Here is a 23,453-nt window from a genome sequence, read left to right as displayed (position 1 = left end):
TGACCCCAGATTTTGGGGGGGGTCTGACCCCTCCCCCTCCCCATTTTTGTCTCCACAGCCCCTCCCCCCCCTCCCCGCCCTTCCTCGCCCATCCCCCTCCTCCCCCCCCCCAAAAAACGCCGCAAGGCCGAGGCGCCCCCCCCTCCCCCGCCCAGCCCCCCTCCCCCGCCCGCACCCCCTGCCCCTCCCCCTCCCCCCGCCCCCTCCCCCAAACCCCCCCCTCCCCCCCCGCGCCGCCGAGAGCCCCCCCGCGCCGCCCCTCCCCCCCCCGCCGCGCCCCTCCCCCCCCAGCCACGCCCCGTCTCCAACCTCCCGGCCGACCACGCCTCGCTGGTCAAGAGCTGGGGGGGCGGGGCAGGGGGCGGGGCAGGGGGCGGGGCAGGGGCGGAGCCCGCCTTCCTCCTCCTCCCCCCTCCCCCTCCCTCCCCTCCCCCACCCCTCCCCTCCCCCCGCCCCCGCCGCCCCCCCCGCCCCCCCGCCGAGCACCTGGGGGCTTCCACCCTGCTGGAGCTGGCCAGGACCCCCCCCCAAAACGGGGCCGCCGGCACCGGGGGGGGAGGGGACCTGGCCGTGCTGGCCGCCATCGCCCTCGCCCCTCCCCCCGCCCAAACCGCCCCTCCCCCACCCCCAGCCTTTCCCCCACCCCCGCCCCCGCCCCCGCTGCTGCTGGAGCACAACTACGCCCTGCCCCCACCCAAGTCGCCGCCCCCGCCCCGGCCCGAGGTGCTGGAAGCCCCCGAGGAGGTGGTGGCCGAGCCCGGAGGTGGGGGAGGGGACGAGGAGGAGACCCCCTCCTCCTCATCATCATCATCATCATCATCGTCATCGTTGTCGTCATCGTCGTCATCGTCGTCATCATGGCGGAGGAGGAGGAGGAGGAGGAAGCGGCACCGGGCGTGGCGCCGCGCGTCCTCGAGCGGCGACAGCGACGGCGACGACGACAGGCGGCGCTGGCTGCGGCCGCGAGGAGCCGCCGCCACCCCCGGTGACGGTGACACCGGTGACGCCGGTGACGCGGCGAGCTTCGCGCCGCGCAGCGAGTTCGAGCAGATGACGATCCTGTACGACATCTGGAGCGCGGGGCTGGACGCCGAGGACGCGCGATTCCTGCGCCTCACCTACGAGCGGCTGCTGCAGAACGACGGCGCCGCGCCCTGGCTCAACGACACCCACTGGGTGCACCACACCGGTAACGGGGGTCACTGGGGTCACTGGGAGGGGTCACTGGGGTCACTGGGGTCACTGGGGTCATCGGGGTCATCGGGGTCATCGGGGTCATTGGGGTCACTGGCTCAACGACACCCACTGGGTGCACCACACCGGTAACGGGGGCACTGGGGTCACTGGGGTCATTGGGGTCATTGGGGTCATTGGGGTCATTGGGGTCACTGGGGTCATTGGGGTCACTGGGGTCACTGGGGTCACTGGGGTCACCGGGGTCACTGGGGTCATTGGGGTCACTGGGGTCACTGGCTCAACGACACCCACTGGGTGCACCACACCGGTAATCCTGACCGGGAGGGGTCACTGGGGTCACTGGGGTCATTGGGGTCACTGGGGTCACTGGGGTCATCGGGGTCATTGGGGTCACTGGGGTCAATGGGGGCACTGGGGTCACTGGGGTCGTTGAGGTCATTGGGGTCATCGGGGTCATTGGGGTCACTGGGGTCACTGGGGTCATCGGGGTCATTGGGGTCACTGGGGTCATTGGGGTCACTGGGGTCATTGGGGTCATTGAGGGCACTGGGGTCACTGGGGTCGTTGAGGTCATTGGGGTCATCGGGGTCATCGGGGGTCACTGGGGTCACTGGGGTCACTGGGGTCACTGGGGTCATTGGGGTCACTGGGGTCATTGGGGTCATTGAGGGCACTGGGGTCATCGGGGTCACTGGGGTCACTGGGGTCACTGGGGTCATTGGGGTCACTGGGGTCATTGGGGTCATTGAGGGCACTGGGGTCATCGGGGTCACTGGGGTCACTGGGAGGGGTCACTGGGGTCATTGGGGTCACTGGGGTCACTGGGGTCACTGGCTCAACGACACCCACTGGGTGCACCACACCGGTAATGGGGGTCACTGGGGTCACTGGGGTCACTGGGGTCATTGGGGTCACTGGGGTCACTGGGGTCACTGGGGTCACTGGGAGGGGTCACTGGGGTCACTGGGGTCACTGGGGTCACTGGGGTCATTGGGGTCACTGGGGTCACTGGGGTCACTGGGGTCACTGGGGTCATTGGGGTCATTGGGGTCACTGGGGTCATCGGGGTCACTGGGGTCATTGGGGTCATTGGGGGCATTGAGGTCATTGGGGTCATTGGGGTCACTGGCTCAACGACACCCACTGGGTGCACCACACCGGTAATGGGGGGAACTGGGGTCACTGGGAGGGGTCACTGGGGTCACTGGGAGGGGTCACTGGGGTCACTGGGAGGGGTCACTGGGGTCATTGGGGTCACTGGGGTCATCGGGGTCATTGGGGTCACTGGGGTCACTGGGGTCATCGGGGTCATTGAGGTCAATAGTGACATTTCGGTGACAGTTTGGTGACATTTCGGTGACATTTCGGTGACATTTCGGTGACAGTTTGGTGACATTTCGGTGACATTTCGGTGACAGTTCGGTGACAGTTTGGTGACATTTCGGTGACATTTCGGTGACAGTTCGGTGACAGTTTGGTGACATTTCGGTGACATTTCGGTGACATTTCGGTGACAGTTTGGTGACATTTCGGTGACATTTCGGTGACATTTCGGTGACAGTTTGGTGACATTTCGGTGACATTTCGGTGACAGTTCGGTGACAGTTTGGTGACATTTCGGTGACATTTCGGTGACATTTCGGTGACAGTTTGGTGACATTTCGGTGACAGTTCGGTGACATTTCGGTGACAGTTTGGTGACAGTTTGGTGACATTTCGGTGACATTTCGGTGACAGTTTGGTGACATTTCGGTGACAGTTTGGTGACATTTCGGTGACAGTTTGGTGACATTTCGGTGACATTTGGGTGACAGTTTGGTGACATTTCGGTGACAGTTTGGTGACATTTCGGTGACATTTCGGTGACATTTCGGTGACATTTCGGTGACAGTTTGGTGACATTTCGGTGACAGTTTGGTGACATTTCGGTGACATTTCGGTGACAGTTTGGTGACATTTCGGTGACAGTTTGGTGACATTTCGGTGACAGTTTGGTGACATTTCGGTGACATTTCGGTGACATTTCGGTGACATTTCGGTGACATTTCGGTGACAGTTTGGTGACAGTTTGGTGACATTTCGGTGACATTTCGGTGACATTTCGGTGACATTTCGGTGACAGTTCGGTGACATTTCGGTGACATTTCGGTGACAGTTTGGTGACATTTCGGTGACATTTCGGTGACATTTCGGTGACATTTCGGTGACATTTTGGTGACATTTCGGTGACAGTTTGGTGACAGTTTGGTGACAGTTTGGTGACATTTCGGTGACATTTCGGTGACAGTTTGGTGACAGTTTGGTGACATTTCGGTGACATTTCGGTGACAGTTTGGTGACATTTCGGTGACATTTCGGTGACATTTCGGTGACATTTCGGTGACATTTCGGTGACAGTTTGGTGACATTTCGGTGACAGTTTGGTGACATTTCGGTGACAGTTTGGTGACAGTTTGGTGACATTTCGGTGACATTTCGGTGACAGTTTGGTGACAGTTTGGTGACATTTCGGTGACATTTTGGTGACATTTCGGTGACAGTTTGGTGACAGTTTGGTGACATTTCGGTGACATTTCGGTGACAGTTTGGTGACATTTCGGTGACATTTTGGTGACATTTCGGTGACATTTCGGTGACATTTCGGTGACATTTCGGTGACAGTTTGGTGACATTTCGGTGACATTTCGGTGACATTTTGGTGACATTTCGGTGACAGTTTGGTGACATTTCGGTGACATTTCAGTGACAGTTCGGTGACATTTCGGTGACAGTTTGGTGACAGTTCGGTGACAGTTTGGTGACATTTCGGTGACATTTCGGTGACACTCTGGCGACGCTTTGGTGCCGTTTTGGTGACAGTTTGGTGACAGTTTGGTGACATTTGGGTGCTGTTTTGCTGCCATTTTGGTGACATTTGGGTGCCGTTTGGGTGACACTGTGGTGACACTTTGGTGACAGTTTGGTGACACTTTGGTGACGTTTCGGTGACAGTTTGGTGACCTTTGGGTGACACTTTGTTGCCGTTTCGGTGCCGTTTCGGTGACATTTGTGTGTCATTTTGGTGACAGTTTGGTGACCCTTTGGTGACATTTGGGTGCCGTTCTGGTGCCGTTTCGGTGACATTTGGGTGCCATTTGGGTGACACTTTGGTGACACTTTGATGCTGTTTCGGTGACACTTTGGTGCCGTTCTGGTGACATTTCGGTGACATTTGGGTGACACTTTGGTGACATTTCGGTGCCGTTCCGGTGCCATTTGGGTGCCGTTTTGGTGACACTTTGATGCCGTTTGGGTGACACTTTGGTGACTCTTTGATGCCGTTTGGGTGACACTTTGGTGCCATTTCGGTGACATTTGGGTGCCATTTGGTTCCGTTTCGGTGACACTTTGGTGACTCTCTGATGCCGTTTCGGTGACACTGTGGTGCCATTTCGGTGACAGTTTGGTGACCTTTGGGTGACACTTTGATGCTGTTTCGGTGCCGTTTTGGTGCCGTTTCGGTGACCTTTGGTGCCATTTTGGTGTCCCCGCAGTCACCCGCAGCCGCAGCCCGCGCCGGCGCCGCCGGTGGCCGCAGAGCCGCGAGCACCGCACGGGCAGCGCCCGCAGCGAGGGCTATTACCCAATCAGCCGCAGGGAGAAAGCGCGCTACCTGCGGCCCTGCCCCGCCCCCCGGCCGGACCCCGATGGACCCCCGGATACACAGGTGAGGCCCCAAAACTCACCTGGGACCCCCAAACTCACCTGGGACCCCCAAACCCATCCCTGTCCCATCCCATCCCAATCCCTGCCCCACCCCCGCTACCTGCGGCCCTGCCCCGCCCCCAGACCCGATCCTGATGGACCCCCAGATACACAGGTGAGACCCCTGGGACCCCCAAACCCAGCTGGGACCCCCAAACCCTGCCCCACCCCCGCTACCTGCGGCCCTGCCCCGCCCCCAGACCGGACCCCGACGGACCCCCAGATACACAGGTGAGACCCCCAAAATACACCCCAAACTCACCTGGGACCCCCAAACTCACCTGGGACCCCCAAGCCCTGCCCCACTCCCGGTACCTGCCCCCCATCCCAATCCCACCCCCGCTACCTGCGGCCCTGCCCCGCCCCCAGACCCGATCCTGACGGACCCCCGGATACACAGGTGAGACCCCAAAACTCACCTGGGACCCCCAAAACACCCCCAAACTCACCCGGGACCCCCAAACTCACCTGGGACCCCCAAACCCTGCCCCACCCCCGCTGCCTGCAGCCCTGCCCCGCCCCCAGACCCGACCCCGACGGACCCCCGGATACACAGGTGAGACCCCCCAAAATACACCCCAAACTCACCTGGGACCCCCAAAACACCCCCAAACTCACCTGGGACCCCCAAACTCACCTGGGACCCCCAAACCCTGCCCCACCCCCGCTACCTGCGGCCCTGCCCCGCCCCCAGACCCGACCCTGACGGACCCCCCGATACACAGGTGAGACCCCTGGGACCCCCAAAATACCCCTGGGACCCCCAAACTCACCTGGGACCCCCCAACCCATCCCTGTCCCATCCCATCCCAAACCCTGCCCCACCCCCGCTACCTGCGGCCCTGCCCCGCCCCCCGGCCGGACCCCGACGGACCCCCGGACACTCAGGTGAGACCCCAAAACTCACCTGGGACCCCCAAACTCACCCGGGACCCCCAAACCCATCCCTGTCCCATCCCATCCCAATCCCTGCCCCACCCCCGCTACCTGCGGCCCTGCCCCGCCCCCCGGCCCGACCCCGATGGACCCCCGGATACACTCAGGTGAGACCCCCAAAATCCCCTCGGGACCCCCAAACTCACCTGGGACCCCCAAACCCACCTGGGACCCCCAAACCCTGCCCCACTCCCGGTACCTGCCCCCCGTCCCAAACCCTGCCCCACCCCCGCTACCTGCGGCCCTGCCCCGCCCCCAGACCCGACCCCGACGGACCCCCGGATACACAGGTGAGACCCCCGGGACCCCCAAAACATCCCCAAACTCACCTGGGACCCCCAAACTCACCTGGGACCCCCAAACCCTGCCCCACCCCCGCTACCTGCCCCCCATCCCAAACCCTGCCCCACCCCCGCTACCTGTGGCCCTGCCCCGCCCCCCGGCCCGACCCCGACGGACCCCCCAACACTCAGGTGAGACCCCCAAAACTCACCTGGGACCCCCAAACCGATCTGAGACCCCCAATCCCTGCCCCATCCCCGCTACCTGCCCCCCGTCCCAATCCCTGCCCCGCCCCCGCTACCTGCGGCCCTGCCCCGCCCCCCGGCCCGACCCCGACGGACCCCCGGATACACAGGTGAGACCCCCAAAATACACCCCAAACTCACCTGGGACCCCCAAACCCACCTGGGACCCCCAATCCCTGCCCCACCCCCGCTACCTGCGGCCCTGCCCCGCCCCCCAGCCAGACCCCGATGGACCCCCGGACACTCAGGTGAGACCCCCGGGACCCCCAAAACTCACCTGGGACCCCCCAAAACATCCCCAAACTCACCTGGGACCCCCAAAACTCACCTGGGACCCCCAAACCCTGCCCCACCCCCGCTACCTGCCCCCCATCCCAATCCCTGCCCCGCCCCCGCTACCTGCGGCCCTGCCCCGCCCCCCGGCCCAACCCCGACGGACCCCCAGATACACAGGTGAGACCCCCAAAACTCACCTGGGACCCCCAAAACTCACCTGGGACCCCCAATCCCTGCCCCACCCCCGCTACCTGCGGCCCTGCCCCACCCCCCGACCGGATCCCGACAGACCCCCCGACACTCAGGTGAGACCCCAAAACTCACCTGGGACCCCCAAACCGATCTGAGACCCCCAATCCCTGCCCCACCCCCGCTACCTGCGGCCCTGCCCCGCCCCCAGACCCGACCCTGATGGACCCCCGGACACTCAGGTGAGACCCCCAAAATACACCCCAAACTCACCTGGGACCCCCAAACTCACCTGGGACCCCGAATCCCTGCCCCGCCCCCGCTACCTGCGGCCCTGCCCCGCCCCCCGACTGGATCCCGACGGACCCCCCGACACTCAGGTGAGACCCCAAAACTCACCTGGGACCCCAAAACTCATCTGGGACCCCCAAACCCTGCCCCGCCCCCGCTACCTGTGGCCCTGCCCTGCCCCCAGACCCCACCCCAACGGACCCCCCGACACTCAGGTGAGACCCCCGGGACCCCCAAACTCACCCGGGACCCCCAAACCCACCTGGGACCCCCAAACTCACCTGAGTGTCCCCAGACCCCCCCTGAGTGTCCCCAAACCCCTCAGGATGTCCCCAAACCCCCCTGAGTGTCCCCAAACCCCCCCTGAGTGTCCCCAGACCCCCCTGAGTGTCCCCAAACCCCCCTGAATGTCCCCAAACCCCCTCAGGATGTCCCCAGACCCCCTCAGGATGTCCCCAAACCCCTCAGGATGTCCCCAGACCCCCCCAGGGTCCCAACCGGGTGCTCTCGGAGCGGCGCTCGGAGCCCCTGAGTGTCCCCAAACCCCCCTGGGTGTCCCCAGACCCCTCAGGATGTCCCCAGACCCCTCAGGATGTCCCCAGACCCCCTCAGGATGTCCCCAAACCCCCCTGAGTGTCCCCAGACCCCCCTGAGTGTCCCCAACCCCCCCAGGGTCCCAACCGGGTGCTCTCAGAGCGGCGCTCGGAGCCCCTGAGTGTCCCCAGACCCCCTCAGGATGTCCCCAAACCCCTCAGGATGTCCCCAACCCCCCAGGGTCCCAACCGGGTGCTCTCGGAGCGGCGCTCGGAGCAGCGGCGCCTCCTCAGCGCCATCGGCTCGGCCGCGCTGCCGGACAGCGACCTGCTGAAACTCAACCAGCTCAAGGTGACACCGCGGGGACGGCGCGGGGACAGCGCGGGGACACCCTGGGGACACCTCCCCGAGCCCCGGGACACCCTGGGGACACTTCCCTGAGCACTGTGACACCGCGGGGACAGCGCGGGGACACTTCCCTGAGCCCTGGGACATCACGGGGACACCTCCCTGAGCCCTGTGACACCCTGGGGACACCCTGGGGACACCTCCCCGAGCCCCGGGACACCCTGGGGACACTTCCCTGAGCACTGTGACACCGCGGGGACGGCGCGGGGACAGCGCGGGGACACTTCCCTGAGCCCTGGGACATCACGGGGACACCTCCCTGAGCCCTGGGACACCCTGGGGACATCACGGGGACACCCTGGGGACACCTCCCTGAGCCCTGGGACACCCTGGGGACACCCTGGGGACACCTCCCTGAGCCCTGGGACACCCTGGGGACATCACGGGGACACCCTGGGGACACCTCCCTGCGCCCTGGGACACCCTGGGGACACCCTGGGGACACTTCCCTGAGCTCCAGGACACCCTGGGGACAGCGCGGGGACACCCTGGGGACACCTCCCTGAGCCCTGGGACACCCTGGGGACACCTCCCTGAGCCCTGTGACACCCTGGGGACAGCGCGGGGACACCCTGGGGACACCTCCCTGAGCCCTGTGACACCGCGGGGACGGTGTGGGGACAGCGCGGGGACACCTCCCTGAGCCCTGGGACACCCTGGGGACACCCTGGGGACACCTCCCCGAGCCCTGTGACACCCTGGGGACAGCGCGGGGACGGCACGGGGACACCTCCCCGAGCCCCGTGACACCCTGGGGACAGCGCGGGGACAGCTCCCTGAGCCCTGGGACACCGCGGGGACAGCACGGGGACGGCGTGGGGACACGTCCCTGAGCCCTGTGACACCTCTGACCCACGGTGACACCCTGGTGACACCCTGGTGACACCTCAGTGACCCATGGTGACACCCTGGTGACACCGTGGGGACACCCTGGTGACACCTCCCCGACCCCAGTGACACTTCTGACCCCCGTGACACCCTGGTGACACCGCAGTGACCCCCGATGACATCTCTCTGACCCCAGTGACACTTCTGACCCACGGTGACATCCTGGTGACATCACGGGGACACCGTGGTGACACCTCCCCGAGCCCTGTGACACCTCTGACCCCCGTGACACCCTGGTGACACCATGGTGACACCCTGGTGACGCCGCCCTGACCCCCGATGACACCTCCCCGACCCCAGTGACACCTCTGACCCACGGTGACACCCTGGTGACACTGCGGTGACACCCTGGGGACACCGCCCTGACCCCAGTGACACCTCTGACCTCGGTGACACCCTGGTGACACCGCAGTGACACCCTGGTGACACCGCCCCGACCCCAGTGACACCTCTGACCCCCATGACACCCTGGTGACACCGCGGTGACACCCTGGTGACACCTCCCCGACCCCAGTGACACCTCTGACCCTGGTGACACCCTGGTGACATCACGGTGACATCCTGGTGACACCGCCCTGACCTCGGTGACACCCTGGTGACACCACGGTGACACCCTGGTGACACCTCAGTGACCCATGGTGACACGCTGGTGACACCGTGGGGACACCCTGGTGACACCTCCCTGACCCCAGTGACATCCTGGTGACACCGCGGTGACACCCTGGTGACACCTCAGTGACCCATGGTGACACCCTGATGACACCGTGGGGACACCCTGGTGACACCTCCCCGACCCCAGTGACACCTCTGACCCTGGTGACACCCCAGGGACACCCCGGTGACACCTCCCTGACCCCGATGTCCCCCCCGTGTCCCCTCCTCTTGGTGACACATTCCGGTGACCCCGTGGTGACCCTGTGGTGACCCCGTGGTGACCCTGCTGTCCCCCGTGTGTCCCTACCCCTGGTGACCCCGGTCTGACCCCACTGACCCCGGTGTGACCCCACTGACCCCGGTGTGACCCCACTGACCCTGGTGTGACCCCGCTGACCCCGTGGTGACCCCAGTGACCCCGGTGTGACCCCGCTGACCCCGCGTGTCCCCACCTGGTGTGACCCCACTGACCCTGGTGTGACCCCGCTGACCCTGGTGACCCCGTGGTGACCCCGGGGTGACCCCGGGGTGACCCTGAGGTGACCCCGCGTGTCCCTGCCCCTGGTGACCCCATGGTGACCCCGCTGTGACCCTGGTGTGACCCCGTGGTGACCCCGTGTGTCCCCGGTGTGACCCCGCTGTGACCCCACTGTGACCCCGTGGTGACCCCACGTGTCCCCGCCCCTGGTGACCCCGGTGTGACCCCGGTGTGACTCCGCGTGTGCCCACCCCTGGTGACCCCGTGGTGACCCCGCTGTGACCCCGCCCCTGGTGACCCCGCTGTGACCCCGCTGTGACCCCGCCCCTGGTGACCCCGCTGTGACCCCGCTGTGACCCCGCCCCTGGTGACCCCGCTGTGACCCCGCTGTGACCCCGCTGTCCCTGTGTGTCCCCGCCCCTGGTGACCCCGCGGTGACCCCGCTGTGACCCCGCGGTGACCCCGGTGTGTGTGACCCCGCTGTGACCCCGCGGTGAGCCCGGTGTGACCCCGCTGTCCCTGTGTGTCCCCGCCCCTGGTGACCCCGGTGTGACCCCGCTGACCCCGGTGTGACCCTGCTGTGACCCCGGTGTGACCCCGCTGTCCCTGTGTGACCCCGCCCCTGGTGACCCCGGTGTGACCCCGCTGTGACCCCGCTGTGACCCTGCGGTGACCCCGTGGTGACCCCGCGGTGACCCCGCGGTGACCCCGGTGTGACCCCGCGGTGACCCCGGTGTGACCCCGCGGTGACCCCGTGGTGACCCCGTGGTGACCCCGCGTGTCCCTGCTGACCCCGCTGTGACCCCGCTGTGACCCCGTGGTGTCCCCGCCCCGACCCCGCTGTGACCCCGGTGTGACCCTGCGGTGACCCCGCCGCTGTGACCCCACTGTGACCCCGCGGTGACCCCGTGTGTCCCCGCTGTGACCCCGGTGTGACCCCGCTGTGACCCCGCTGTGACCCCGCTGTGACCCCGGTGTCCCCTCTCCTGGTGACCCCGCGGTGACCCCGTGTGTCCCCTCTCCTGGTGACCCCGCTGACCCCGCGGTGACCCCGGTGTGACCCCGCGGTGACCCCGGTGTGACCCCGGTGTGACCCCGCGCGTCCCCACCCCTGGTGACCCTGCTGTGACCCCGCTGTGACCCCAGTGTCCCCTCTCCTGGTGACCCCGCGGTGACCCCGTGTGTCCCCTCTCCTGGTGACCCCGCGGTGACCCCGGTGTGACCCTGCGGTGACCCCGGTGTGACCCTGCGGTGACCCCGGTGTCCCCACCCGGTGTGACCCTGCGGTGACCCCGTGTGTCCCCGCTGTGACCCCGCGGTGACTCCTCGGTGACCCCGGTGTCCCCGCCCCTGGTGACCCCGGTGTGACCCCGGTGTGACCCCGGTGTGACTCCGCGTGTGCCCACCCCTGGTGACCCCGTGGTGACCCCGCTGTGACCCCGTGGTGACCCCGCTGTGACCCCGCCCCTGGTGACCCCGCTGTGACCCCGCTGTGACCCCGCTGTGACCCCGCCCCTGGTGACCCCGGTGTGACCCCGCTGACCCCGGTGTGACCCCGCTGTCCCTGTGTGTCCCCTCTCCTGGTGACCCCGGTGTGACCCCGTGGTGTCCCCGCTGTGACCCCGCCCCTGGTGACCCCGGTGTGACCCCGGTGTGACCCCGTGGTGTCCCCGCTGTGACCCTGCCCCTGGTGACCCCGGTGTGACCCCGGTGTGACCCCGGTGTGACCCCGCGTGTCCCCACCCCTGGTGACCCCGGTGTGACCCTGCGGTGACCCCTCGATGACCCCGGTGTCCCCGCCCCTGGTGACCCCGGTGTGACCCCGCGGTGACCCCGGTGTGACCCCACGGTGACCCCTCGGTGACCCCGGTGTCCCCGGACAGTTCCGGAAGAAGCGGCTCCGCTTCGGGCGCAGTCGGATCCACGAGTGGGGGCTGTTCGCCATGGAGCCCATCGCGGCCGACGAGATGGTCATCGAGTACGTGGGGCAGAACATCCGACAGGTGAGTGTCATTGTCACCTCATTGTCACCTGTGTGTCACCTGTGTCACCTCCTCATTGTCACCTGTGTCACCTGTGTCCTTCTGTGTCAACCCCTGTGTCACCCCTGTGTTATCTGTGTCACCAAACCCCTGTGGGTCATCGAGTACGTGGGGCAGAACATCCGGCAGGTGAGTCAGGGTCATTGTCACCTCATTGTCACCTGTGTCACCTGTGTCACCTCATTGTCACCTCCTGTGTCACCTCATTATCACCTCATTGTCACCTGTGTCACCCCCTGTGTCACCTCTGTCCTTCTGTGTCACCAAACCCCTGTGGGTCATCGAGTACGTGGGGCAGAACATCAGACAGGTGAGGGTCATTGTCACCTGTGTCACCTGTGTGTCACCTGTGTCACCTCCTCATTGTCACCTGTGTCACCTGTGTCCTTCTGTGTCAACCCCTGTGTCACCCCCTGTGTTATCTGTGTCACCCCTGTGGGTCATCGAGTACGTGGGGCAGAACATCCGGCAGGTGAGGGTCACCTGTGTCACCTCATTGTCACCTGTGTCACCTGTGTCACCTGTGTCACCTGTGTCAACCCCTGTGTTATCTGTGTCACCAAACCCCTGTGGGTCATCGAGTACGTGGGGCAGAACATCCGACAGGTCAGGGTCACTGTCACCTGTGTGTCACCTGTGTGTCACCTGTGTCACCTCATTATCACCTCATTGTCACCTGTGTCACCCCCTGTGTCACCTCATTATCACCTCATTGTCACCTGTGTCACCCCCTGTGTCACCTCATTGTCACCTCATTGTCACCTGTGTCACCCCCTGTGTTATCTGTGTCCTTCTGTGTCCTTCTGTGTCACCCCCTGTGTCACCAAACCCCTGTGGGTGATCGAGTACGTGGGGCAGAACATCCGACAGGTGAGTGTCACCTGTGTCACCTCATTGTCACCTGTGTCACCTCATTATCACCTCATTGTCACCTCCTGTGTCACCTGTGTCACCTCCTCATTGTCACCTGTGTCACCTGTGTCCTTCTGTGTCAACCCCTGTGTTATCTGTGTCACCAAACCCCTGTGGGTGATCGAGTACGTGGGGCAGAACATCCGACAGGTGAGGGTCACCTGTGTCACCTCATTGTCACCTGTGTCACCTGTGTCACCTGTGTCACCTGTGTCACCTGTGTCCTTCTGTGTCACCCCCTGTGTCACCAAACCCCTGTGGGTCATCGAGTACGTGGGGCAGAACATCCGACAGGTGAGTGTCACCTGTGTCACCTGTGTCACCTGTGTGTGTCACCTGTGTGTCACCTGTGTCACCTGTGTGTCACCTGTGTGTCACCTGTGTCACCTCATTGTCACCTGTGTGTCACCTGTGTCACCTCCTCAGTGTCACCTGTGTGTCACCTGTGTCCTTCTGTGTCACCTGTGTGTCACCTCCTGTGTCACCTGTGTCACCACCTGTGTGTCACCTGTGTCACCTGTGTCACCACCTGTGTGTCACCTGTGTGTCACCTGTGTCACCTCACTGTCACCTCCTGTGTCACCTGTGTCACCTCCTCAGTGTCACCTGTGTGTCACCTGTGTCACCCCCTGTGTCCTTCTGTGTTTTGGTCACCTCTGATGGACTTCGGTCACCTCTGGTGACCTTTGGTGACCTCTGCTGACCTTTGGTGACCTTTGGTGACCTCTCCTGACCTTTGGTGACCTCTGCTGACCTTTGGCCACCACTGATGACCTTTGGTGACCTCTGCTGACCTTTGGCCACCCCAGCTCAGCTTTGGTGACCTCTGATGACCTCTGCTGACCTGTGGCCACCACTGATGGCCTTTGGTGACCTCTGATGGCCTTTGGCCACCATTGATGGCCTTTCACCACCTCTTCTAACCTTTGGTGACCTCTGATGACCTTCAGTGACCTCTGGTGACCTTTGGCCACCTTTGATGGCTTTTGGCCACCTCTGCTGACCTTTGGTGACCTCTGGTGACCTTTGGTGACCATTGGTGACCTCTGATGACCTTCAGTGACCTCTGGTGACCTTTGGGCACCTCTGCTGGCTTTTGGCCACCTCTGCTGACCATTGCTAATTTCTGCTGGCCTTTGGTGACCTTTGATGACCTTCAGTGACCTCTGATGACCTTTGGCCACCTTTGATGGCCTTTGGTGACCTTGGCTGATCTCTGGTGACCTTTGGCCACCACCGCTGACCATTGGTGACCTCTGATGGCCTTTGGTGACCTCTGATGGCCTTTGGCCACCACCACTGACCTTTGGTGACCTCTGATGACCTTTGGTCACCTTTGCTGACCTTTGGCCACCACCGCTGACCATTGGTGACCTCTGATGGCCTTTGGCCACCCCAAACCTTTTGTGGTCACCTCTGCTGACCTTTGGCCATCTCTGATGGACTTTGGTGACCTCTGATGGCCTTTGGCCACCATTGATGGCCTTTGGTGACCTCTGCTGACCTTTGGCCATCTCCGATGGACTTTGGTGACCTCTGGTGACCTTTGGTGACCTCTGCTGACCTTTGGCCACCATTGATGACCTTTGGCCACCTCTGCTGACCTTTGGCCATCCCAGCCCACCTTTGGTCACCTCTGATGACCTCTGGTGACCTTTGGCCACCATTGGTGACCTTTGGTGACCTCTGATGGCCTTCGGCCACCTCTGCTGATCTCTGCTGACCTTTGGCCACCACCGCTGACCATTGGTGACCTCTGCTGACCTTTGATGACCTCTGATGGCCTTTGGCCACCTTTTCTGACCTTTGGTCACCTCTGCTGACCTTTGGCCACCACCGCTGACCATTGGTGACCTCTGATGACCTTTGGTGACCTCTGATGGACATTGGTCACCTCCGATGGCCTTTGGTGACCTCTGCTGACCTTTGGCCACCATTGATGGCCTTTGCTGACCTCTGCTGACCTTTGGCCACCATTGATGGCCCTTGGTGTCCTCTGCTGACCTTTGGCCACCATTGATGGCCTTTGGTGACCTCTGCTGACCTTTGGCCACCATTGATGGCCCTTGGTGACCTCTGCTGACCTTTGGCCACCATTGATGGCCTTTGGTGACCTCTGCTGACCTTTGGCCACCATTGATGGCCTTTGGTGACCTCTGCTGACCTTTGGCCACCATTGATGGCCCTTGGTGACCTCTGCTGACCTTTGGCCACCATTGATGGCCTTTGGTGACCTCTGCTGACCTTTGGCCACCATTGATGGCCTTTGGTGACCTCTGCTGACCTTTGGCCACCATTGATGGCCCTTGGTGACCTCTGCTGACCTTCGGCCACCATTGATGGCCTTTGGTGACCTCTGCTGACCTTTGGCCACCATTGATGGCCTTTGGCCACCTTTCTCTACATGGTGACCATGAGACCCATTCCTCCCCTCCCTGTGGTCACTGTGGTCACCCAGTGGTCACTCAGTGGTCACTCAGTGGTCACTCAGTGGTCACTCAGTGGTCACTCAGTGGTCACTCAGTGGTCACTCAGTGGTCACTCTGTGGTCACTCAGGTGGTGGCAGACATGCGGGAGAAGCGCTATGCCCAGCAGGGGATTGGCAGCAGTGACCTGTGATCAGTGTGTGGTCACTGTGGTCACTCAGTGGTCACTCAGTGGTCACTCAGTGGTCACTCTGTGGTCACTCAGGTGGTGGCAGACATGCGGGAGAAGCGCTATGCCCAGCAGGGGATTGGCAGCAGTGACCTGTGATCAGTGTGTGGTCACTCAGTGGTCACTCAGTGGTCACTCAGTGGTCACTCAGTGGTCACTCTGTGGTCACTCAGGTGGTGGCAGACATGCGGGAGAAGCGCTATGCCCAGCAGGGGATTGGCAGCAGTTATCTTTTCCGGGTCGATCACGACACCATCATCGACGCCACCAAGTGCGGGAACCTGGCGCGCTTCATCAACCACTGCTGCACCGTGAGTGACCGCCAGTGACCCCACGGTGACCCCCGAGTGACCCCCCCAGTGACCCCTGGGTGACCCCCCCAGTGACCCCCCCCAGTGACCCCACGGGGACCCTCGGGTGACCCCCCCAGTGTCCGCCACTGACCCCCGGTGACCCCACAGTGACTCCCCTGGTGATCCCTGGGGGACCCCACGGTGACCCCCCAGTGACCCCCCCAGTGACCCCACGGGGACCCCCCCAGTGACGCCTTAGTGACCCTCCCAGTGACCACCACTGACCCCCAGTGACCCCTGGGTGACCCCCCCAGAGACCCCTGGGTGACCCCCCAGTGACCCCCGGTGACCCCTGGGTGACCCCCCCAGTGACCCCACGGGGACCCCCCCCATTGACCCCTGTGTGACCCCCCCCAGTGTCCGCCACTGACCCCCGGTGACCCCACGGTGACCCCCCCAGTGACCCCACGGGGACCCCTGGGTGACCCCCCAGTGACCCTCCCCAGTGACCCCACAGGGACCCCCCCCCAGTGACCGCCACTGACCCCCGGTCACCCCTGGGTGACCCCCCCAGTGACCCCACGGGGACCCCCCCAGTGACCCCCGCTGACCCCTGGGTGACCCCCCAGTGACCCCTGGGTGACCCCTTAGTGACCCCACGGGGACCCCCCCAGTGACCACCGCTGACCCCCAGTTACCCCATGGTGACCCCCCCAGTGACCCCCGGGTGACCCCTGGGTGACGCCCCAGTGACCCCACGGGGACCTCTGGGTGACCCCACGGGGACCCCCCCAGTGACCCCACGGGGACCCCCCAGTGACCGCCACTGACCCCCGGTGACCCCACGGGGACCCCCCAGTGACCCCACAGGGACCCCCCCAGTGACCCCCCAGTGTCCCCTGGGTGACCCCCCAGTGACCCCACGGGGACCCCCCCAGTGACCCCTGAGTGACCCCTGGGACCCCAAATGACCCCCCAGTGACCCCTGGGACCCCGGAGTGACCCCATGGTGACCCCTGGGACCCCCAAAAGCCCCCCAAGAACCCCCCAAGAGCCCCCCAAGGACCTTCTGAGAGCCCCCCAAGATCCCTCTGAGCCCCCCAAGAGCCCCTTGGGACCCCCAAGACCTTCTGGGACCCCATAAAAGCCCCCCAAGATCCCCCTGAGCCCCCCAAGAGCCCCCCAAGGACCCCTGAGCCCCCCCAAGAACCCCCCAAGAGACCCCCAAGACCCCCCAAGGACCCCCTGAGAGCCCCCCAAGGACCCCCTGAGAGCCCCCCAAGGACCCCCTGAGAGCCCCCCAAGCCCCCCCTGGGACCTCCAAGATCCCCCTGAGAGCCCCAAGACCCCCCTGGGACCCCCCAAAAGCCCCCCAAGAGCCCACCAAGAACCCCCTGAGCCCCCCTGGGACCCCCCTGAGCCCCCCTGGGACCCCCCAAAAGCCCCCCAAGATCCCCCAAGGACCCCCTGAGAGCCCCCCAAGAGCCCCCTGGGACCCCCAAGACCCCCCTGCGACCCCCAAGACCCCCCTGGGACCCCCCTGAGCCCCCCAAGAGCCCCCCAAGAACCCCCAGGAGACCCCCAAGAGCCCCCTGGGAGCCCCCTGAGCCCCCCAAGAGCCCCCCAAGAGCCCCCCAAGAGCCCCCCAAGAGCCCCCCAAGGACCCCAAGACCCCCCTGAGCCCCCCAGGAGCCCCCCTAGATCCCCCTGAGCCCCCTAAGAGCCCCCCAAGGCCCCCCTGGGACCCCCAAGAACCCCCCAAGAGCCCCCCAAGAACCCCCTGAGAGCCCCCCAAGATCCCCCTGAGCCCCCCAAGCCCCCCCTGGGACCCCCAAGAACCCTCCAAGAACCCCCTGAGAGCCCCCCAAGGACCTCAAGACCTCCCTGGGACCCCCAAGAGACCCCTGGGACCCCCCAAAAGCCCCCCAAGATCCCCCAAGGACCCCCTGAGAGCCCCCCAAGACCCCCCTGGGACCCCCAAGACCCCCTTGGGACCCCCAAGAGACCCCTGGGACTCCCCAAGCCCCCCCTGGGACCCCCTGAGAGCCCCCCAAGACCCCCCTGGGACCCCCCAAGATCCCCCTGGGACGCCCCTGAGCCCCCTGGGACCCCCAAGAGCCCCCAAGGACCCCCTGGGACCCCCAAGGACCCCCTGGGACCCCCAAGAGCCCCCCAAGGACCTCCTGAGAGCCCCCCAAGACCCCCCTGGGACCCCCAAGATCCCCCTGAGAGCCCCAAGACCCCCCTGGGACCCCCCTGAGCCCCCCAAGATCCCCCTGAGCCCCCCAAGACCCCCCAAGATCCCCCTGAGCCCCCCAAGACCCCCCTGAGCCCCCCAAGAACCCCCAAGAGACCCCTGAGCCCCTCCAAGATCCCCCCCTGGGACCCCCAAGACCCCCCAAGGACCCCCTGAGAGCCCCCCAAGAGCCCCCCAAGGACCCCAAGACCCCCTGGGACCCCCCAAAAGCCCCCCAAGATCCCCCTGGGACCCCCTGATAGCCCCCAAAGACCTCCCTGGGACCCCCAAGATCCCCCTGGGACCCCCAAGACCCCCCAAGGACCCCCTGGGACCCCCAAGATCCCCCTGAGAGCCCCAAGACCCCCCTGGGACCCCCCTGAGCCCCCCAAGATCCCCCTGAGCCCCCCAAGCCCCCCCTGGGACCCCCCAAGCCCCCCCTGGGACCCCCAAGAGCCCCCCAAGAACCCCCAAGAGACCCCTGAGCCCCCCCAAGATCCCCCTGGGAGCCCCCTGAGCCCCCCAAGACCTCCCTGGGACCCCCAAGACCCCCCTGGGACCCCCAAGATCCCCCTGGGACCCCAAGACCCCCCAAGGACCCCCTGGGACCCCCAAGAGCCCCCCAAGGACCTCCTGAGAGCCCCCCAAGACCCCCCTGGGACCCCCAAGAGACCCCTGGGACCCCCCAAAAGCGCCCCAAGATCCCCCAAGAGACCCCTGAGCCCCCCCAAGATCCCCCTGGGACCCCCAAGATCCCCCTGAGCCCCCCAAGAGACCCCCAAGACCCCCCAAGGACCCCAAGATCCCCCTGGGACCCCCAAGACCCCCCTGGGACCCCCCAAAAGCCCCCCTAGATCCCCCTGAGCCCCCTAAGAGCCCCCCAAGAACCCCCCAAGGCCCCCCTGGGACCCCCCTGGGACCCCCAAGACTCCCCTGGGACCCCCAAGAACCCCCAAGAGACCCCTGAGCCCCCCCAAGAGCCCCCCAAGGACCCCCTGAGAGCCCCCCAAGATCCCCCTGGGACCCCCAAGAACCCCCAAGACCCCCAAGACCCCCCAAGGACCCCCTGAGAGCCCCCAAGAGCCCCCCAAGGAACCCAAGACCCCCCTGGAACCCCCAAGAGACCCCTGAGCCCCCCAAGAGCCCCCCAAGAACCCCCAAGAGCCCCCCAAGAACCCCCCTGGGACCCCCAAGAGCCCCCCAAGATCCCCCAAGGACCCCCTGAGAGCCCCCCAAGACCTCCCTGGGACCCCCAAGAGCCCCCCAAGCCCCCCCTGGGACCCCCCTGAGCCCCCCAAGCCCCCCTGGGACCCCCCTGAGCCCCCCAAGCCCCCCCTGGGACCCCCCTGATCCCCCCCAAGCCCCCCCTGGGACCCCCCTGAGCCCCCCAAGCCCCCCCTGGGACCCCCCTGATCCCCCCCAAGCCCCCCTGGAACCCCCCTGAGCCCCCCAAGCCCCCCCTGGGACCCCCAAAAGCCCCCCAAGAGACCCCCTGAGAGCCCCCCAAGATCCCCCTGGGACCCCCAAGAGCCCCCTGAGCCCCCCAAGCCCCCCCTGGGACCCCCCTGAGCCCCCCAAGCCCCCCCTGGGACCCCCAAGAGCCCCCCAAGATCCCCCAAGGACCCCCTGAGAGCCCCCCAAGACCTCCCTGGGACCCCCAAGAGCCCCCCAAGACCCCCTGGGACCCCCCTGAGCCCCCCAAGCCCCCCCTGGGACCCCCCTGATCCCCCCCAAGCCCCCCTGGGACCCCCCTGATCCCCCCCAAGCCCCCCTGGGACCCCCCTGAGCCCCCCAAGCCCCCCCTGGGACCCCCAAAAGCCCCCCAAGAGACCCCCTGAGAGCCCCCCAAGATCCCCCTGGGACCCCCAAGAGACCCCTGGGACCCCCAAGCCCCCCTGGGAGCCCCCTGATCCCCCCCAGCCCCGCCGGTGACCCCCCCGGTGCCCCGCAGCCCAACTGCTACGCCAAGGTGATCACCATCGAGGCGCAGAAGAAGATCGTCATCTACTCCAAGCAGCCCATCGGCGTCAACGAGGAGATCACCTACGACTACAAGTTCCCCATCGAGGACACCAAGATCCCGTGCCTGTGCCGCACCGAGAGCTGCCGCGGCACGCTCAACTGACCTCGGGGGGCTTGGGGACACCCTGGTGGCCACCAAAACCATCGTGGTGACCACCAAAACCATCATTGGTGGGCTTGGGGACACCAAAACCATCATTGGTGGGCTTGGGGACACCAAAACCATCATTGGTGGCTTTGGGGACACCAAGATCCCGTGCCTGTGCCGCACCGAGAGCTGCCGCGGCACGCTCAACTGACCTCGGGGGGCTTGGGGACACCAAAACCATCATTGGTGGGGCTTGGGGACATCGTGGTGACCACCAAAACCAGCGTGGTGACCACCAAAACCATCATTGGTGGGGCTTGGGGACACCCTGGGGGCCTTGGGGACACCGTGGTGACCACCAAAACCATCGTGGTGACCACCAAAACCATCATTGGTGGCTTTGGGGACACCAAGATCCCGTGCCTGTGCCGCACCGAGAGCTGCCGCGGCACGCTCAACTGACCTCGGGGGGCTTGGGGACACCCTGGTGGCCACCAAAACCAGCGTGGTGACCACCAAAACCATCACGGTGGGCTTGGGGACCACCAAAACCATCATTGGTGGCTTTGGGGACACCAAGATCCCGTGCCTGTGCCGCACCGAGAGCTGCCGCGGCACGCTCAACTGACCTCGGGGGGCTTGGGGACACCATGGTGGCCACCAAAACCATCATTGGTGGGCTTGGGGACCACCAAAACCATCATGGTGGCCACCAAAACCATCATTGGTGGCTTTGGGGACACCAAGATCCCATGCCTGTGCCGCACCGAGAGCTGCCGCGGCACGCTCAACTGACCTCGGGGGGCTTGGGGACACCCTGGGGGGCTTGGGGACACCGTGGGGGGCTTGGGGACACCGTGGTGACCACCAGAACCATCATTGGTGGCTTTGGGGACACCAAGATCCCGTGCCTGTGCCGCACCGAGAGCTGCCACGGCACGCTCAACTGACCTCGGGGGGCTTGGGGACACCGTGGTGACCACCAAAACCATCGTGGTGACCACCAAAACCATCATTGGTGGCTTTGGGGACACCAAGATCCCGTGCCTGTGCCGCACCGAGAGCTGCCGCGGCACGCTCAACTGACCTCGGGGGGCTTGGGGACACCAAAACCATCATTGGAGGGGCTTGGGGACACCGTTGGGGGCTTGGGGACACCGTGGTGACCACCAAAACCAGCGTGGTGACCACCAAAACCATCATTGGTGGCTTTGGGGACACCAAGATCCCGTGCCTGTGCCGCACCGAGAGCTGCCGCGGCACGCTCAACTGACCTCGGGGGGCTTGGGGACACCCTGGGGGGCTTGGGGACACCCTGGGGGGCTTGGGGACACCGTGGTGACCACCAAAACCATCGTGGTGACCACCAAAACCATCATTGGTGGCTTTGGGGACACCAAGATCCCGTGCCTGTGCCGCACCGAGAGCTGCCGCGGCACGCTCAACTGACCTCGGGGGGCCTGGGGACACCGTGGTGACCACCAAAACCATCGTGGTGACCACCAAAACCATCATTGGTGGCTTTGGGGACACCAAGATCCCGTGCCTGTGCCGCACCAAGAGCTGCCGTGGCACGCTCAACTGACCTCGGGGGGCTTGGGGACACCCTGGGGGGCTTGGGGACACCGTGGTGACCACCAAAACCATCGTGGTGACCACCAAAACCATCGTGGTGACCACCAAAACCATCATTGGTGGGCTTGGGGACACCAGAACCATCATTGGTGGGGCTTGGGGACATCGCGGTGGCCACCAAAACCATCATTGGTGGCTTTGGGGACACCAAGATCCCGTGCCTGTGCCGCACCGAGAGCTGCCGCGGCACGCTCAACTGACCTCGGGGGGCTTGGGGACACCCTGGGGGGCTTGGGGACACCGTGGTGGCCACCAAAACCATCATTGGTGGCTTTGGGGACACCAAGATCCCGTGCCTGTGCCGCACCGAGAGCTGCCGCGGCACGCTCAACTGACCTCGGGGGGCTTGGGGACACCCTGGGGGGCTTGGGGACACCGTGGTGGCCACCAAAACCATCATTGGTGGCTTTGGGGACACCAAGATCCCGTGCCTGTGCCGCACCGAGAGCTGCCGCGGCACGCTCAACTGACCTCGGGGGGCTTGGGGACACCCTGGGGGGCTTGGGGACACCGTGGTGGCCACCAAAACCAGCGTGGTGACCACCAAAACCATCATTGGTGGCTTTGGGGACATCGTGGTGACCACCAAAACCACCGTGGTGACCACCAGAACCATCATTGGTGGCTTTGGGGACACCAAGATCCCGTGCCTGTGCCGCACCGAGAGCTGCCGCGGCACGCTCAACTGACCTCGGGGGGCTTGGGGACACCCTGGGGGGCTTGGGGACACCCTGGGGGGCTTGGGGACACGGTGGTGGCCACCAAAACCATCATTGGTGGCTTTGGGGACACCAAGATCCCGTGCCTGTGCCGCACCGAGAGCTGCCGCGGCACGCTCAACTGACCTCGGGGGGCCTGGGGACACCAAAACCATCATTGGTGGGGCTTGGGGACACCAAAACCATCATTGGTGGCTTTGGGGACACCAAAACCATCGTGGTGACCACCAGAACCATCATTGGTGGCTTTGGGGACACCAAGATCCCGTGCCTGTGCCGCACCGAGAGCTGCCGCGGCACGCTCAACTGACCTCGGGGGGCCTGGGGACACCAAAACCATCATTGGTGGGGCTTGGGGACACCCTGGGGGGCTTGGGGACACCGTGGTGACCACCAAAACCATCGTGGTGACCACCAAAACCATCATTGGTGGGCTTGGGGACACCAAAACCATCATTGGTGGCTTTGGGGACACCAAAACCATCATTGGTGGGCCTGGGGACCACCGTGGTGGGGTTTGGTCATCAGAGTCGGTGTTTGGCCACCAGGGTCAGGTTTTTGGCCACCAGGGACAGTGTTTGGCTACCAGGGTCAGAATTTGGCCACCAGGGTTGGAATTTGGCCACCATGGTCAGGTTTTGGTCACCGGGGTCAGAATTTGGCCACCAGGGTCAGTTCTTGGCCACCAAGGTCGGGATTTGGCCACCAGGGTCAAGTTTTGGCCACCA

At 64.8% G+C, this 23,453-nt stretch overlaps 1 protein-coding gene across 1 annotated transcript; it reads left to right on the top strand.

Annotated features, from left to right (window-relative positions):
- Positions 1-241: 241 nt before the first annotated feature.
- LOC147646159 (histone-lysine N-methyltransferase SETD1A-like) lies at positions 242-23,006 on the top strand (the record flags this gene model as incomplete). Its single annotated transcript, XM_086873881.1, has 6 exons — positions 242-1,189; positions 4,731-4,903; positions 7,935-8,045; positions 12,006-12,125; positions 15,906-16,043; positions 20,213-23,006. Coding segments are annotated over 6 exons (1,664 nt in total), but the record flags the coding sequence as incomplete, so codon positions are not given.
- Between the last annotated feature and the right edge of the window lie 447 nt (positions 23,007-23,453).

Source organism: Cyanistes caeruleus, unplaced genomic scaffold (genome assembly GCF_971803275.1).
Source record: "Cyanistes caeruleus unplaced genomic scaffold, bCyaCae1.hap1.1 HAP1_SCAFFOLD_119, whole genome shotgun sequence".
Classification (NCBI taxonomy): domain Eukaryota; kingdom Metazoa; phylum Chordata; class Aves; order Passeriformes; family Paridae; genus Cyanistes; species Cyanistes caeruleus.
This window is presented reverse-complemented; position numbering and strand designations above follow the sequence as displayed.